General features: G+C 33.2%; 1 protein-coding gene across 14 annotated transcripts in view; it reads left to right on the top strand.

Moving 5' to 3' along the window:
- Tm1 (tropomyosin 1) overlaps positions 1 to 17543 on the top strand; it is a 132320-nt gene that overhangs the window by 41699 nt on the left and 73078 nt on the right. Inside the window, exon 1 of one of the 14 annotated variants that reach the window (XM_072539681.1) lies at positions 4751 to 4989. The exons of 10 other annotated variants lie outside the window; for them this stretch is intronic. In XM_072539681.1, the coding sequence (XP_072395782.1) occupies positions 4846 to 4989 (144 nt within the window). In that variant the 5' untranslated portion in view covers positions 4751 to 4845. Of the gene's footprint in view, positions 1 to 4750; positions 4990 to 17543 lie in introns of those variants that run through there. 3 more of the 14 variants (XM_072539680.1, XM_072539679.1, XM_072539683.1) reach the window with 3 other exon arrangements.

Here is a 17543-nt window from a genome sequence, read left to right as displayed (position 1 = left end):
TCAGTTTCTTCCAAATATACAAGAAAATCGTTAAAATAAACATTTATTTTTAGAAATAATTATTTATTCATAAGAAAGCGAATGGGTTTTTTTTCTAACAAGTGAGTCAGTTTCGTAAATATCATGATAAAAGGTTCTAAGAAGAAAAAATGTTTTATCATCCCGGCTCATACATTTTATATCATTTGATATCATTATTTAGGTGATGACTAAAAATTGTACTTTGGTTTGGTCACTCTGTAACATTGATGACGATCACGTTTACCGACATGTCAAGCCAGCATAGGCGAAATAGCCATTTCGAACAAACGGGTAAATAAAGTAAATCTATGGTTGTAAATCGGCTATCGACCATAACAATATCCAGACAACTGAATGCAGTATTATCTTCTATTGTCACCATTTTACTATAAATTTTACAAACGGATTGAAATGTTGAATGGGGTGCCGCGCCTTGATTCGAATTTTATACCATGTTGTCGGTTCGACGGTTTGGAAGGGAATTTATGCAATTTAATAAGAACTACTATTTTGCAATATTGATGGTATACTTAAGACATTTTTCAAAGGTGTTTTTCTTTATTTAAGATAACCTGTTTTTATTTTATTTTTTATAACTTATCTTTCTTTCTTTATCGCAACACAAGATAGAGAAAGAAGCTATCTAAAAAAATATTTTCAATATCAAAATCGGTTAATAATCTAATGTGAGTTGCATACATTGACACAATTGTAAATATGGAACTAATTGCGGTATTTATTTATGGAACTCGTTCTTATTTTTCTAAATTTTCTTTTTGGTTTCGTAAATTGTTATTATTAAGGTGATGAAATACCTAAAAATAAACGATATGATGAAATAAAAGATAAAAATACCCGATGAAATACTTAAAACTGATCCGCATCTAACTGCTGAACTTTTGCTCCTCATAATCCGAGAGGTGTGGGAAACAAACCACATTCCAGCGGGCTGGAAAAAAGGTAACATTATCAAGCTTCCAAAAAAAGGCAACCTCACACTGTGCAAAAATTGGAGAGGAATAACCTTGCTTACTGTCATAAATAAAATTTTCGCGACCATCATACTGAAAAGAATAACAAACAAGGTTGAGTTTCGAGCTAATCAAGCAGGCTTTAGACCAGAATCCTCCTGCATAGACCACATTAATACTGTGAGGGTAATAATGGAACAATCGGTTGAATGGAACACACCCCTATACATGGTTCTTGTTGATTTTGAACGTGCCTTTGATAGCTTGTCTCACGCTGCTGTATGGAAAATTTTAGAGCTAAGAAACATCCCGCAAAAAATAATTTCTATTATTAAGTCACTATATACTGATGCGAAATGCAGCGTGACACACAATGGGATCAACAGTGACGAATTCAACGTACTTACTGGAGTTAGACAGGGATGCGTGCTTTCTCCGTTTCTTTTTAACATAGCTATAGACTATGTTCTCTCCAAACTAGACTCTGACACAAGAGGGACACAATGGACGTTAACCACACGCCTAAGCGATCTAGAATACGCGGACGATATCTGTCTATTAGGTCAAAGGTTCCAAGATCTGGCTTACCAATTGGAAACACTTTCCACTGAAGCCAATAAAATAGGTTTGAAAATCAATATTAGTAAAACCAAGTCCATGAGAATAAATGCAAGGAACAACACGCTATTTACTATAGACAATATGCAGATTGAAAATGTGGAAAACTTTACGTATCTTGGAAGTGTCATAACAGAAAACGGAGGTACAGAAGACGATATTCGTATGAGGATACGAAAAGCCCAACAAGCTTTCAGCACGCTCAACCCTGTTTGGAGATCTGGCGAGTATACTACAAGGACAAAGATCCGAATATTCCGATCAAATGTCATGTCTGTTCTACTCTACGGATGTGAAACCTGGAAAGTGACAAACACCCTCACAGACAAACTGCAGGTCTTTCTTAACAAATGTCTACGAAGAATTGTTCGTATATTCTGGCCTAACACCATCAGAAACGACGATCTGCTACACCTGACCGAACAAAAGAGGGTACAAAATGAAATTAAGTCCAAAAAGTGGGGTTGGATCGGTCACACACTCCGAAAAAATAGTTGCAGTATCGCAAAGACTGCCCTAGAGTGGAATCCCCAAGGGAAAAGAAAAAGAGGTCGCCCAGTACAAACTTGGAGAAGATCCATCATGGACGAGATAAGAGGCCAAGGAAAGTCTTGGAATGAGGTGAAGGCCTTAGCGCAAAATAGAACCCGATGGCGCGTTTTCACTGAAGCTCTATGCTCCACTTAGGAGTTCAAGAACCTTATATATAAGGACCCGATAGGTTCTTATTTAAATAGTGTCATTGTCTGTCTATATATGCTATAACTTTTGGAGTAAAAGTTCTAGAATAATGAATTTTGGTACAAAGGTTCCCCTTGGTATAAAGACGGGCCATATTGAATTTGTGGGTAATATTATGTTATTCTTCTCATATTCTGGTACTTTTTCTCTTATTGAAAAAGTACTAGATCTTGAAACTTGCTACATAGTTATCTCTTGATCCAAAGAAGAAATGAAGAGTTTTGGGCAATAGGACTCAATCTTCTCATGCTGTTATGCCTATTCATTTTCTTGAAAGAAAAGTTCTGCTGTCTGATTTTTGCGGAGGTCTGTAGGACACTCTAAAAAGTAGCAAAAACGAAGCCTTTAAAGAAGAGTATTAAACTCTATATTCAACTGTTTTTTGTCCTGTTGAATTTGAGACAGTCAGTTTTCTTATTTCTTATGCTTCATTTTTGTTTTCCAGCTAGTATAGGTGGGGTTATTGCTGAAGGAGTTTAGAGGAGGCTTTTGTCCGGCATTGGACGGGCGAGGGACGGGTGGATGGCTACGATATATATTTTTTATTGCTTCCAAATATCTTTCGTGTTTTCATATGTACCGTATTCTCTCTAATTTAGTTGCATATGTATATGAAGAAAGTTCTCTTTTAGTGTAATTATTCTTTTTAAAACAGTATCTATTAAATATATGCTTTGACATTAAATCTCCTATCTTCTGTCGATTTGGTCAAAAACCAAGTGAATATATCTGTTGTTTGCCATTGTTAATGTTATTTTCACTAGCTTTATTACACTATTTTAAGCACCTATTATAGTCCAGTGCCAACATGCCACCGAACCTCTAGAAATTATACGAACAAGCTGAATTTTGCTGAGAATGTCAATTTTGGGCCCCCAAACATGTTAAAAAAAGTTTGCCACGCCTACCCCCCACTTCCCTCTAAGACCCACCTCATAGGGGAAGAAAACGGAAAAATTATTGACAAAATTGACATCCTCAGCAATATTCACCTTGTTCGTGTCGGTTTTTACTGATCAAATCAAATCAAAATATGAGTGCCGGTTGCTCGAACGCTAATCAAAACTCAAATATTTAATTAAAATCAAATACGTCACATTTTGAGGTTATGTCGACTGATTTATATTATTCAATTTTATTATTTTGCGTTTTAATAATAAACCATAAACTTAAACTCTTTCTGATGTTAATTTCATGTTTTTGTTTACAAATTAATAATAATAATAATAAGCAATTTTTAATAATTTTGACAGCTGCTGTGACGTATTTACTTGTAATTAAAGATTTGATTACAATTAAGTTTTGATTAGCGTTCGAACAACCGACCCTAAGAGTAAGTAATGAAGTTTTTATAAGTAGCAATTCTTCAACTACTGAACCATCGTAAAAGTAACGCCAGATGGCAATTCAGTTATCATAAATGTCAGTGCGTAAAAATAGGACTTTTCATATAAAAATAGTGTCAGCCATTTTTTTCGAACAGGCATTCTGTAAACAAACAGGTTATGTTAGCAACATAAATATTATAGATAATTAATATAAAAAAATACCAAAGAAAGTCTAGTTATTGAAAAAAATAAGGTGACACAATTGAAAAGAAACAACGAAGCGGAGTTGTTATGAAATATGTAAAGTCCGTATCAGGCGGTCAAATATTAGAGCAAACTGATGTAATGACATCATAATTACAGTTTGTTCAAATTTTAAAAATCTACCTGTCACATGATCATTCAAATTTGGTTAAATTGAAGTATGTCCATGAAATTCATTGTCATTTTTTGCATATTTATTAGTTGCTTGTGCGTTATTTATGGATGAAAATTCACAATGAAAATAAAAAGGCTGAAAGAATTTTTTATACGTCATTGTCAAAACTATCTGTAAGAAAACATGGCGGCTGATGAAAAGTCTTATTGTGTCATTTTCGCTGTCAAAATACAGTTGTTTGTAAACATATAATATTCAACATTTTTAAGAACTTGTAAACAATAAGTCGTGTTATGTAAATGTGCAAATGGCATTCTATAATCATAATCGAAAACCACGTTATTTTTATTACAGGAACTATTTTAATTGGGTTTTTTAGATAGTCCTGTAATAAAATGTTTTCCTTTTAAATGCAATAGCATTTCTTTGAAATGTGACCAACTATCCAAATTTTATTAGATCAAAAACGAAGGAAAATTCGGCACACTTACAACACATGCCGTTTTTATTCCTAATATGTCACTAGAATATAGTTTATAGCTTTATATAGTTTGCTTCATTTACCATATTTAAAATTCCTTTTACATTGAAAAATCTCGTTTTTCCATATGCGTATTCTAATTTCTAAACGTGGCATCTGCGCTTTTATGGAATATCTAGCAGGTGTCAGAGGCGCACGCGCGTCAGCCATTTTCCCCGGTGACTCGCCCAGTTGACTCAAACGCTTCGTACTGGAGTAGTTCGTACTCGGTTTTTTCGCGAAGTGTGTGAAATTTTTCGATAAAAAATGACCACCAATATTCAACAAGGTTCCCTTCTGGATGTGCTCAAAAAAAAGATGAGGCAGACAAAGGAAGAAATGGAAAGATACAAAGACGAGTGCGAGGAGTTCAACAAGAGGCTCCAAGTCGAAATTATGAGGAGAGAAGAGGTAGGCAGTCGTTTGTGCATTTTGAAACGTGTTTTTCGAGTCGTTTACCCACCAACTTTTATGAAACAAGCTAGTTTGCGTGTCTTTTTGCCTTTTTGTGCACAAAACAAGTCGTTGGAACGTGATTTCGTACACATTTTTATGTCATAAAGGGCCAGAGTACGTTGGCCCTTAATCGATTTCATGATTACACTTTTATCTCGATCATAATTGTTTACTTTTTATTTGCATTGATAATTGAGATATGAATTTTATTACACGTATTTACCGTTATAGCAGATAAATTTTGTATCTAGCCTTTTCTATCGGCATCTCAGGACCTGACATCTGCATTCCTTTTGCACAGATAGAATCTAAATTGTTTAAATAAATATTTAGTTGTATTTTGTATTATACCATATATTTCAATATGTGTCTGGTCAATTCAAAGAATTAACGGACCGTGATGACTTCTGGTATGGTGTAACATCTAACGTATTTTTATATAAGTTGTTTAAATCCGTTAAACTTAACTTAACTTTTCATAATGGATTTGAAAATAACTAAAACTATTTTCTCATTTCATAAATCAATAATATCTAATGTTTTAGAAGAAAAAAATTCTAGTATGTTCATTTTAGGAAATTATATAATTTAAAAATTTATTGAGAATTAGAAAAATTTAATGACTAATAATTCCAAATTTATGATAACAACAGGGTCTAAATGACCACAAAAATATTTAAAACTATGTACTGGGAAGATCCCTAGTTTATGGTCCTGAAGAATGTTCCCATGCCCAACAGTAGGTGAATGAAGTGTATACTATTACGCCAAATAATTATGCTGAAAGGGTTTTTTAATTATATACCTTTCATAAAGAATTTTTAAATAAAACTTTTGTGATTATGCCTTTAATTTTGTCCAAAAGTCTGGACATCATGGTGGCCAAATGAGAATGAGAACATCTAAATGAAACTTAATAAAAAATGAATGAAAATTGGCTTTTTCTAACCCTGTTTCAGAAATGCATCACCACATCAGAGTGTTTCTAAAACTCCTATTGATATAGCCACCCCAAAATCCCACATTCGTTTCATATATGAGTAGAGAATATATCAACTTATATTAGTTGTATATAGATTATAGTTAACCCTAACAATTTTATCTTTTGGTTCAACTGCTGATTCTTTGTGAGTAAATACTTGTTGCTTAAAATATAAATACTAATCATGTTCATTTTTTGCTAAGCATTATCTCTAAAAGATAATTTTTACGAATCTATTATCAGAATTGAGTTATTTGTTTCAAATATGTATAAATGTCTCTAGTGGAATTCTTTATTAAGGAAATTACTTTTCAAATCACTAATAAACTGTTTATAGAAGGATTAATTTTTAAAAGTAATATATGACAATATAAATTTATACACTTTATGTTTAGTCTTCTCATGCCATTGCTGATCACCATTGCAAGTTGTTCTTGATCTTCTGCCACAATGTTCTTGGCTGATTAGATAGATACTTGTGGAATGAGTAAGAGCTCTTATCAGAAAATATTAAACAGTTAATAATATACATATTATATATGTACAACTTTATATAAGTAATCAAAAACCTTTCTACCATATAATGGTGTAAAATTTAATTTACTTCTTAACAAATTTCTCCCATTCTTTGTGGTTTCGTGTGATCCTGTACCACTTATATAGTATAAAGACATCATTTTCTTTTAACGTGTTTATATGTTATTGTATATGTCATTTAATTTTCAAGATGTTAAAAACAAATATCCAATTATCGGACATACTAGATAATCAATGTAAGATGAAATATTCTTGAAGTTAATCATAAAAACAATAATCAATGCACTTTGAACCCAACGACTTATGAAAAGTAAATATGTGGGCTGTATATTTACCAAATTCCAGAATAAAATGAAGAAAACTTACATACAGATCAATTGTTAACATAATAACTACTTAAGTACATATAAATTATTACAAAAATATCTGTTGACTCCCTGCAAGTACAAATACCATTTAGTTTTTTTTTACATAATTGAAATAAAATCAAATTCTGATATTAGAGGCTATACACATTGATGAATTCCAATTACCTTCCAACTTATTAAAATCTGTAATTTAAATGTCCTACTTGCATCCAACTGTAACAATGACTGGAATAGAAGGTCCCACATTCATAGTTTCTGTTTTTTAGACATAGTTCTCCTACTGTAAAGTGGTTTCGTTAGCCATAATCTTCCATACTGGTCAGTCTGTTTGGAAGATTGTTGAGAAGTACATTACTTTTATTCCTGTAAGTTGGTATATAATTATAGTAAGGTTATTCCTACCACGTTAGGTTTCCAGAATTTTTTATACTACTTAGCAGGGTGTGTGGGGCTTTCCATTAAATGGTTTTATTTGTAGAAACTAGGCAAATGGGATCACACTAAATATTTTGCAGATAAATAATATTTCACAGTGATTTTTGATTAGACAGAAATTATTGGATGTATTTTTACTGCAGCAAGTTGCCAAATACAACTAAAGAGGAAAATTCCATAGGATAATCTATTGAAGGATAATGACCTTCGTTCATTGCTGCTAGTTTCTCTAAATCACTGCTTGATTCTCTGTATAATGGAATGATTGACATGTTCTCCCCATATTCTCGTCACATCTTGATAATTTTGCCCTTCTTCCAAAAACTTTAACACAGTATTTATATTCAAAACCATTTTGAGAATGAATAAAAATTTTTCAAACTAGCATAAGAATTAATAAAACAATTTTCCTTACAACATAATGTATGAAGGAAATACATTTGTCCTAGTGACACTAACAATGATTTCTTCTGGCTCAATACTTGTTTTGCCAGTCCATTCCCACCTTGTGACATTAAGCATTTCACATTCACAGGGAACAATAGTTCCTTCCATGAATTTCCTGCACCATTGTTGTAACCACTCCACCTATGTCATAAATGTGCTTCTAGATCTGACATTTCCAGTCACCATCTTCTGTTTCCATCTGTTAAGATTCATCAGACTAGACAATGTCCTCTTGTAAATGCTACAGCAATACTGTCAATTATCTGCTAGTTCATTGCCTTGGGCTGTTTAAAACCCCAGCACCTATGTTAGCTAGACTTTATTGTGATAATTTATTCAGATCTTTATGAGTTTTCTAAAGATATGTATTTTTTGCATGTAGTCGCCTAATAGTTTCATCAGTACAATCTGAGTTGGTGGGCATTAAATATATAGATATTCTAGCTATTGCTCTAAACATTTCATTTATATATTAATAGGATGCTTTATTACATTGTAATCATCATATCATTAAAGCTAGTCAGTCAGTTTGAGAAAATATTTAATTGGTTCTTTTTGTTTGAAAACAAAATAACAATCATATTACTTATAGCAATGACTTTACAATTATATTGATTTATGTTCATCTTAATGAAATTACTATTCATGATGACCATTATAATATTTACAAATAAGAAAAGCTTTAATTTAAATATATATTTAAAATAAAAGACTTTAATTTGATCTATGTTAGTATCTGGGAATATTCAGAGAACTAGATTTTTTACTTCTCAATGCATTGTGACTAATCAATTGTTTCTTGATGAGTAATTAAGAAAATATTCAATGAATTCTGATAACTTCCTTTATTTCGTGATTTCTATTTCCAACGTTTTTGACATCAATGTTATTTAATTTTATTTAAATTAAACAAATGCAAATTGTCTTTTAAGATTTCTTTAATTGAATATGTTGATTGGTATTACTTTGCTTCACTTTTTAAATGCAAGAACATAAATTACTACCCAATTCTGTTTGGATGATGGACCTATATTTCCTCCTATAAAAATATTTATCTGCAACAGTCTCAGAACACAGACTGAATACATAAAAAACTAAGTAGGTGATGAAAATAAATTATGAACTGTGGAACTTGGAATGTTACAGCGAATAGAAACAAAACTATCATGTTAAGATAAGAATATGAACGAAAAGTAAGAAAAAGGATGTGGGGAAGGAGAAATGAAAGATCTTAAAATTGTTAAATACAATTTGTTGAGTATTTATTTATTGATAAGTGGGAGAATGAACTTAAAAATAAGAATTTGTGTGTTTAGAGGAAGAAACAACAGACTGATTTTAGGAGATTGCAAGAATGAAAAAATACAAAGATATGGTAACTATAAATACTACAGAGCTTTAATAAATAAAGAAAATATAGCCAGGAAATCATAAAAATAATATCACAGTAAGTAATAGTGAGAAGACCAGTATGTTCTTAATAATCACCAAAAGAGTTAGATATTGAAATTAAATAAGCTTTTTCTAAAGTATAATTTGTGTGACAGGCATAAGTTATAGAATAATTTATCAACAGTGGATTCTGTGGGCAGTTAGTTCATTTGAATTATTATTTCTGATTATATTTTGTAGTTCCGCCTAACTATACTAAATATGGAGATCAAATTATAATCCAGGCTTATTTTCTCAAGTGAAGAAGCAGACTATGCTATACAAATTCAAACCAATACTTCTAATACTACAACGAGCTGACGAGATAAATAATTTGACATTTCCTTATTCAAAGAAATGGATATTGTTTTTTTATAAAGCCCAATCAGGATTTAAGAAAAATCTCTGTACTTTAGACAACCTCATTATCTCACAATCTGAAATTGCACACACCTTCTCCAGCAACAAGGATCTTATTGCTGTATCCCTCAATATAGAAATTGCATTTGATACAGTACAGAAATCTGTAATCCTAGAGACACTTCAGAAAATGAATATGAATAATGAAATCGAATAGCTTCAGAGTCTCGGCAACACATCTTACAGAAAATGGCATACCACAAGAATCAGTCCTAAGTACTCTATTATTGATGAGCATAAACAAGATTAGCACACTGTGACCCCCAGTCAAATACACACTGACAATCTAGTAATTTTCTCTGAAGCCAAAACCACAACATCCACTTGCTCTTTAATTCAAACTGCTTTAAATAGTATTCACAGTTGGTCAAAAGGAACAAGATTTAAATGTTCATTTTAGTAAAAAGCGTCATCCCAACCTAATTAATTTAAACTTAAATGAAACCCTACTACAAGTAATATGTCAACAAACATTTTTAGGTATAACCGTTGGCAAAATTATCTTGGAGATATATTCAATAATTAAAAGGTCTCTGTCTCAAAAGAATAAATATCTTAAAATCATTAGCGCACCATCATTGGATAACAGAAGATATGTTGTTGAGAATTTACTGATCTTTAATTAATTTAAAAATAGATTATGATATCATCATCATCATGGCTTATTCACTCCTGGCCGGTTGTTTGCCGCCTTTTTGGGCTCTCTGATTCATTTATTGCGGAGAATCAGTCCGCTGTTGTTTTTTTTATTATTATAGCAGCGTGTGTGACTTGGCCCTGTCTACAATTTTCCTCCATTCTTTCCGGTCCTTACAGCGCTACTTCCAATTGTAGATTCTCAGCTTCTTTATGTCTCCTAAGACTTGATCTCTCCATCTTGTTTTGGGTCTCCCCTTTGGTCTCTTTGTTGTTGGTCTCCATCCAGTTATTCGCTTTAGCATAGAGTCTGGGTTAGCTCTTTCTGTGTGTCCCAGCCACCTGAGCCTTTGCATGATCACGAACTTGATTATGTCTTCACCCTCGATGACTTCTTTAATTTCTTCATTGGTTAATCTTCTAAATTCGCCTACACTTATCGTCACCGGTCCCATTGTTCGTCGAATTATCTTTCTCTCTAAGATTTCCAACCTCATTTCATCTTTTTGTGTTAGGCACATCGTCTCTGCACCATAAGTGATCACTGGCCTGATTGCAGTCTTGTAAATTTTTAATTTGGTTTTCTTACTAATGTGCTTTTCTTTCAGGAATTTTTGGTAGTTCCAGTAGGTTTTATTACCCAGTAGGATGCGTTCATTTAATTCACCCGTTCAATCATTTCTGTCATTCACCATCACTCCCAGGTATTTGAAACGGTGTACTCTTTCAAATGTATATGCACCAAGCTTAATTTCTTTCTCTATGCTCGTATTCTCTCTTGAACACTTGAGGTATTTTGCTTTGGTTTATTACTAGCCCTCTCTTCTTTGCTTCTTTATCTAGTATTAATATTATGTTCTGCGTGGTTTTTAAATCTCTAGTAACCAGTGCAATATCGTCTGCATACGCTATCAGTTGGGCTGAAGATTCGATAATCGTTCCCATAATCTTGGCTGCTCTTACTGCCCCCTCTATGGCAATGTTAAATAATGTTGTTGACAGGGAGTCTCCCTGTCTGACACCTACCTCCATTTGTACTTCATCTGACGGGCCTTCCCTTGTTAAGATTCGTGCCTTGGATTCCTTCATCGTCATTTTCGTGAGACTTATTAGTTTTTCTTGGATGCCTAATTGATTCATATCCTTAATTAGCTCCTCCCTTATTACACTGTCAAAAGCATGCTTGTAGTCAATAAACAGTATATGTAGATCTATTCCGTGCTCGTAACTTTTTTCGACGATTTGCGTTACAATGTGTATTGCATCTATTGTTGACTTACCTTCTCTGAATCCATGTTGGTATTCACATATTTTGGTTCTAATTTCTTTTTCTATTCTTTGTCTGATCAAATTAGTTAATATTTTGTACATTGTATTTAATAACGTGATTCCCTGTAGTTAGTGCATTTCGTCTTGTCGCCTTTTTTAGGGATTGGTGTTATCAGACCACAATTCCAGTCGTTCGGCATGCGTTCTTCTTCCCATATCGTTCTATTAGGTTGTGGATTTTGTGGGCTAGTTCCTCTCCCCCTTTCTTGAAGAACTCATTTATAATGTCGTCTGGTCCTGCTGCTTTCCTTGTCTTTAATCTGTTTATGATATATGTATTATAAAAAATGTCAGCTCCCAACTCGCAACTAAATTGCCTCAATATCATTCAGAACACTGCTCTTCAAATATGTCATGGTGTTTTTAGATCCAGAATCCCAGAGAAAGCACTCAAGTCAAAGCTAATGAATCACCTACCAATATTCATCTTCAGCAACTTCTTTTGTCCTATTTTGTCAAAGTTTCTGCTAATTTAAATAATCCAGTCAACAGGTTAATCAAGCCCAAAGCCGTAAAACCATCTTCACAATTTCTTAAAGAACTAATAGGAAATGTAGATTTACAAAGTACTACTCCAATCTCATACTCTAATACTCCCCCATGGACAATAGCATTGCCCACTGTAAACACCAGTCTTTCAACATATAACAAAAAAGAAACTCTTAGTTATATCCTAAAGCCATTCTTCCAGGACTTCATCCACACCAAACAGTATAACTCAATCTACAAAGACACTTCTAAAGTTGAAGACCAGGTTAGTTCTTATGTCACTATCACCAACGAAGTTATAGCTACATACAGTCTTCCATATTACTGTAGCATCTACACAGCCGAACTATATACTGTCATGAAAGCACTCAGTTGTCCAACCAACAAAAGCAAAAACCTTGCAATCTGCACTATCCTCCAATTAAAAATACCAGCTTTTTGTAGAAGGGTTCAAAGTTGTCATAAGAAGACTAAGAATTGGACATTGCCGGCTTACGCACGGTTATCTGATGAGTCAAAGCAATCCTTGGTGTCATATTAGTTGAGTGCCAACTATACACCAACACTCGGAAGACTACACAAACTGGATGAAGACCAATCATCATTCTGACTTTACAACCCTACGTGGGTCCTAGGTCCTCTCAAGAATTTCTCTCCAGTCGTCCCTATCGATCGCCTTTCTCTCATCTTCGTCCCAATCTCAAAGATTATCACCTATACTGCGCCATATAGATATTGTCCTTATCATTTTGCTCACATTGTAATTCTTCTGAAGGAAAAAGTGCTCCAGGACGAAGAAGAATATCCTGGCTTGCTAGCCTGAGACCATGGTATAGAAAGACCTCAATACAGCTATTTCGTATAGTAACCAACAAAGTCATCATAGCCAGAATGATCGCCAACGTTCGGAACGGACATGCACCCTAAGAAGAAGTAATTTTTTTTACAATATACAGTAATCCTTACTTTTGTAACCGTGTTTTTTTGTTGTTGAGACAAGTGAATTAAAAAAATATATTGATAGTTTAGTGTAAGGATATGTCACTCTTGAGAGATGGTTAATAATCTTAAGACTGTATTTTTCATTTAATTATGATTAATTCAACCTTACTGATCAATAAGATTGAATAATAGAAATCAATGCCGTAACGCATATGTGATTGAAATTTAATATCAAATAGTAACATTACCAGATTATGAGTTTCGTTTTCATTTATATTAATTACGGCATACACGCGGATGCTATTTATAAATTTAAAGTAGACAATAGACTACAATATGAGTGCTCTTTACGCATATAAGTGTTGTCTGCCATAGACTGGCACTTCAGCCCCAATTTGTGGTTGTTTCATAGGTTTTGTCCTCTTCTGGAAATGGACTTTCACTGGCCTTTAACTGTTTTTAAGTTTTATTCTTTTATTTGCGTGATTATAAGATAAAGGTACTTAATTTTACTAGGAACTGAATAAAAAATAACATATCAACTAAATGTCTTAGTAGAAACTTAAACTCCGACAAAAAAATTTTTGTTGAATCTGAAAACCATAGAAAAAAAGCAACTGAAAGATTTAAGTTTACATCCAACTGTTAATTTGACACATTTCTTGGATAACGTAATCCTAAGTTAAGATTTGCTGCGCATTTCAATAAAAACTCTTGTAAATACATACACAACATACAGATTCATATATGTTTACTTTTATAAACATCCATAAGTGCTTTGCTATTTATGTACTATCATAATGCAAATACTTTTTCTTGAGGTGCGTCACATCCCGTATCAAAAAAATAAATATTGGCAAAATTACAGGATGTATCGACACCTAAGCAACTCCATTTATGTAATCATATTCCTTACTTTTTGTATTATGAATCATTTCAAGGGAATTCTGCAACAAGCAATCAAAATACACATACGTGAATTAGAAACTTAAGCTTACCTGAGATATATCTTGTTTTTAGTATAAACCTTTTATGCTAATATGAATCACATACATTTGGACAAATAAAAACTATTTCCTTTTGGAATGCGTTGTCAAAATACAGTTCTCAAAATTTAACGTTTTTGTAAGTTTTGAAGGCAACGGAAATGTATAGTGACTGAATTGCATAAAGTTAGTATTTTATATTGATCTTTATTATATTAATATTGATTTAGGTTCTCACTCCATCTATGGGGAAAATTCAATCATCCTATATACCTAGATACCAGATACTTATCAAAAGGATTGAGCTCTAGGGAATGTTATCTAGACCTAGGTCATCTGGCATACTGGAATCATCATCATCATCACTGGCTCGACAACCCTTTTTGGGTCTTGGCCTGTTCCAGGATTCTTCTCCATTCTGATCTGTTTCGTGCTTTTTTTCTCCAGTTTTTTATTTTTAAGGTATAAGGAATATTTTAAGGCATACTGGAATACCTCTCGAAAATATTCTGAGGCATCTGGACGTCGCGTCGGTCGCATCAGTACCGCTATTTGCAGGGTCTTGTAGAGATGTTCACTAAAACTCAATAGTCTTTTCGGAATGATACTAGTAGTATAAACGTAGATATCGTCTGGGTACTTTCCATTCTCCATTGTCTTCTTATTTGTATCTCAAGAGCTCTATACTTGGCTTTATATATCACATCAATAAGCTGTTGTCAAGTCAATAAGCGGCTTGTCTGCTATGGTAGTTATAATTTTCAAGCATATTTGTAATGCGGTACATGGTTTGGAGACGTAGCTTTCAATTTGTTAGCTAACTCTTGATGGAGTATTTTCTACTGAGCCATATCGTTCCTTATAATCAGTTGTGACAAATTCCTGACAGCCCCCAGTAAGCTATTCAATCGTTTCTTGAGATCCATATCATTCTAATTGCTCACCTATGTCCCTTAGGTGAGGATTACACCTCCTGTTTAAATGTAATAAGTATGAAAATAAAAATATGTAATGTGCAAGCAATAAGTTTATTATTGAGTTACAAAAGCTGCTACTGCATTATTTGTATGACACATTATAAAAACAATATGCAATACGAACAGAGTTTCCTGAATATTCATCATTGGAACGAACGCAAGAAAGACGTGAACAGAGAAATATCAATTACAAAATGAATTTCTTCATTTTTCAGTATTGTGATATTATCATCCCTACTCCTCATTACGCTTTCCAATCGATTTCGCATGGATCGAATGACTTTTCTAATAAATTCTTGAGGCATTGCTTCATATTCATCATTAAGCGCAGCTCTCAATTCCTTATGCTCCCTGGTGCATGATTTCTGCCCCGGATCCTTCTTTAAGCTTTTCTAAAACATGCTCTATTGGATTTAGGTCCGGGCTCAACGCAGGCCAATTTATTGTAGGTATACAGATCTCAGTCAAATAGGTGGTAGTGACTCGTGCGGTATGGCATCGTACATTAAAATCAAGGCATCACTAATAAATCCCGCGCATGGAACCACATGTTTCTCCAAAATGTCTCTGATGTAACGAACCTGGCCAATCCAGCTGGAACCGGAATTCTTACCACTAACCGAACCGGACTCGGGAATTCCGGCCGGTTCAGGACTTTCCTATAAGGAAGTATTCCAAACGCTTAAAGTTATTATGTTGGGGAAAAAAATTGCAATAGGGTTAGGGAAAAGCTTTGAAAGAAGCGGCATCTACTTAGGGAAAAACTACAATAGGGTTAGGGAAAAACTTTGAAAGAAGCGGCATCTACCATTTTCTTAAAGATTAGGACATTTGGACATGTTCAAAAATGAATGAAAGTTTTATTAGTGGAACAGGCCACTAGATTTCAGAAAGGTGGGAAAAACTCATTGTTATTTTGCGTTGTGATAAATTTACAAGAAGTCATACCATACCGGACGAGCTATAGCTGACAAAATTGCAACATTGACAAACAGGTGGGCCACTGAGAAACCAAAAATGCATTTATTGTTAAGAGACAGCGGTGCTAATATTGTAAAAGGCTGTAAAGATGCATAAACAGGGATATTAGGGGTATTTTATACATAAACTCCAATTAATAATCAATGACATTATAAATTCTCAAAGAACCGTATCAGATAAGATTAGTACTGCCCGCCGAATTGCAACGCATCTTAATCACTCGTCAGTTTAATTACTTAGACCTTTTGAAGAGATAATGAAACTGGTGAGCAGCACGGACTTAATTATTTCAGAAGTGATTCAAAAAATTGCTGCGTGAAGGCGCTATAAAATAGAACAGTTTTATGGCATTTTAACTATGAAAGAAAATCTCATTATTGGAATCAACAAAAGGTTTTCCGATGAGGAGTTTAAAGGATTGTTTTACCATATCTACTATTTTATTCGCAGATAAAAATAAAACATATTTTATCAAGTAAGACTATTAAATAGTTGAAGCTATTAACAACAAAGTTGTGAGAAAAATCATAGAAATTAATAAAATTAATATAGATGAGTCTGAATCTGAAAAACAAAAGTAACCACTAGGCAAAAAAGAGTGAGGATAAATGGTTAAACGATTCTTCAACAAATTCATTTTTCACAGTTAATTTTCCTATAATGCTTTTCATTCCTTATATAAAAATTTGTATTCTTGTGGTGCCTTATCCATTACTGAAGGCGTACGAGCTACATAAAGAGCAACTTCACGGAATAATATATAAAAGAAAAATCAAATGAGAGAGCAGACAAGAAACGGAAGGATTTGTGTGATTACATATAATCTCTAGTATTTCCGCGTAAATTGCACAAATAACGTACGATTTTACAAATAATACATACGCTACATTACATAACTTTTATGGTTTTTTACTAGCGAGTATCATCAAAACGGAAGGAAGTAAGGTTGATTACCTCATAATAAAACCACTCCACCCTGAATACACCGATCAAATTGACCCAATTTATTGTTTACATGGTAACGAGAGCAACGTCGATGTTTAAATTCGATTATCTCACAGATATTTGTTATACTTTGCTTAATTTATAGATCTGTAGTTTCATAGTAACATATGTGCTAGTAAACCAGCCATTTTTTTAAATGTTGCAAGGTGTGTTCTTTTGTTATTTTCAAGGTTTATGAATGCGCATTAGAGGGATAATGTACGCAATGTCCTTACCCAATAATTATGATAAAAGATTGTTATTTTTGATTATTATGAAGAGAATATTTTCGACTATCTAAAAGTAGAGAATTTTTTTAACTTCTTGTTATGTAGTTACATTTTGTCACTTTCAGCTTTACTCTATTTTGATCCACTCTCTTATGTTTAACTCTACAGCAGGCGTACCGATTACCGTTCCATAACCGGGCGCGATGTATATTTTGTGCACAAAACAAAACACATTTTAGTTGATTTTACCAGATTTAGTGCGTTTTAACAAAATGGCAACCACGATTTACAAAAATAGTTTATTGTTACATAAAATAAACATAAAAATGCATAAG

The sequence above is a fragment of the Diabrotica undecimpunctata genome, chromosome 8 (genome assembly GCF_040954645.1).
Source record: "Diabrotica undecimpunctata isolate CICGRU chromosome 8, icDiaUnde3, whole genome shotgun sequence".
Taxonomy (NCBI): domain Eukaryota; kingdom Metazoa; phylum Arthropoda; class Insecta; order Coleoptera; family Chrysomelidae; genus Diabrotica; species Diabrotica undecimpunctata.
This window is presented reverse-complemented; position numbering and strand designations above follow the sequence as displayed.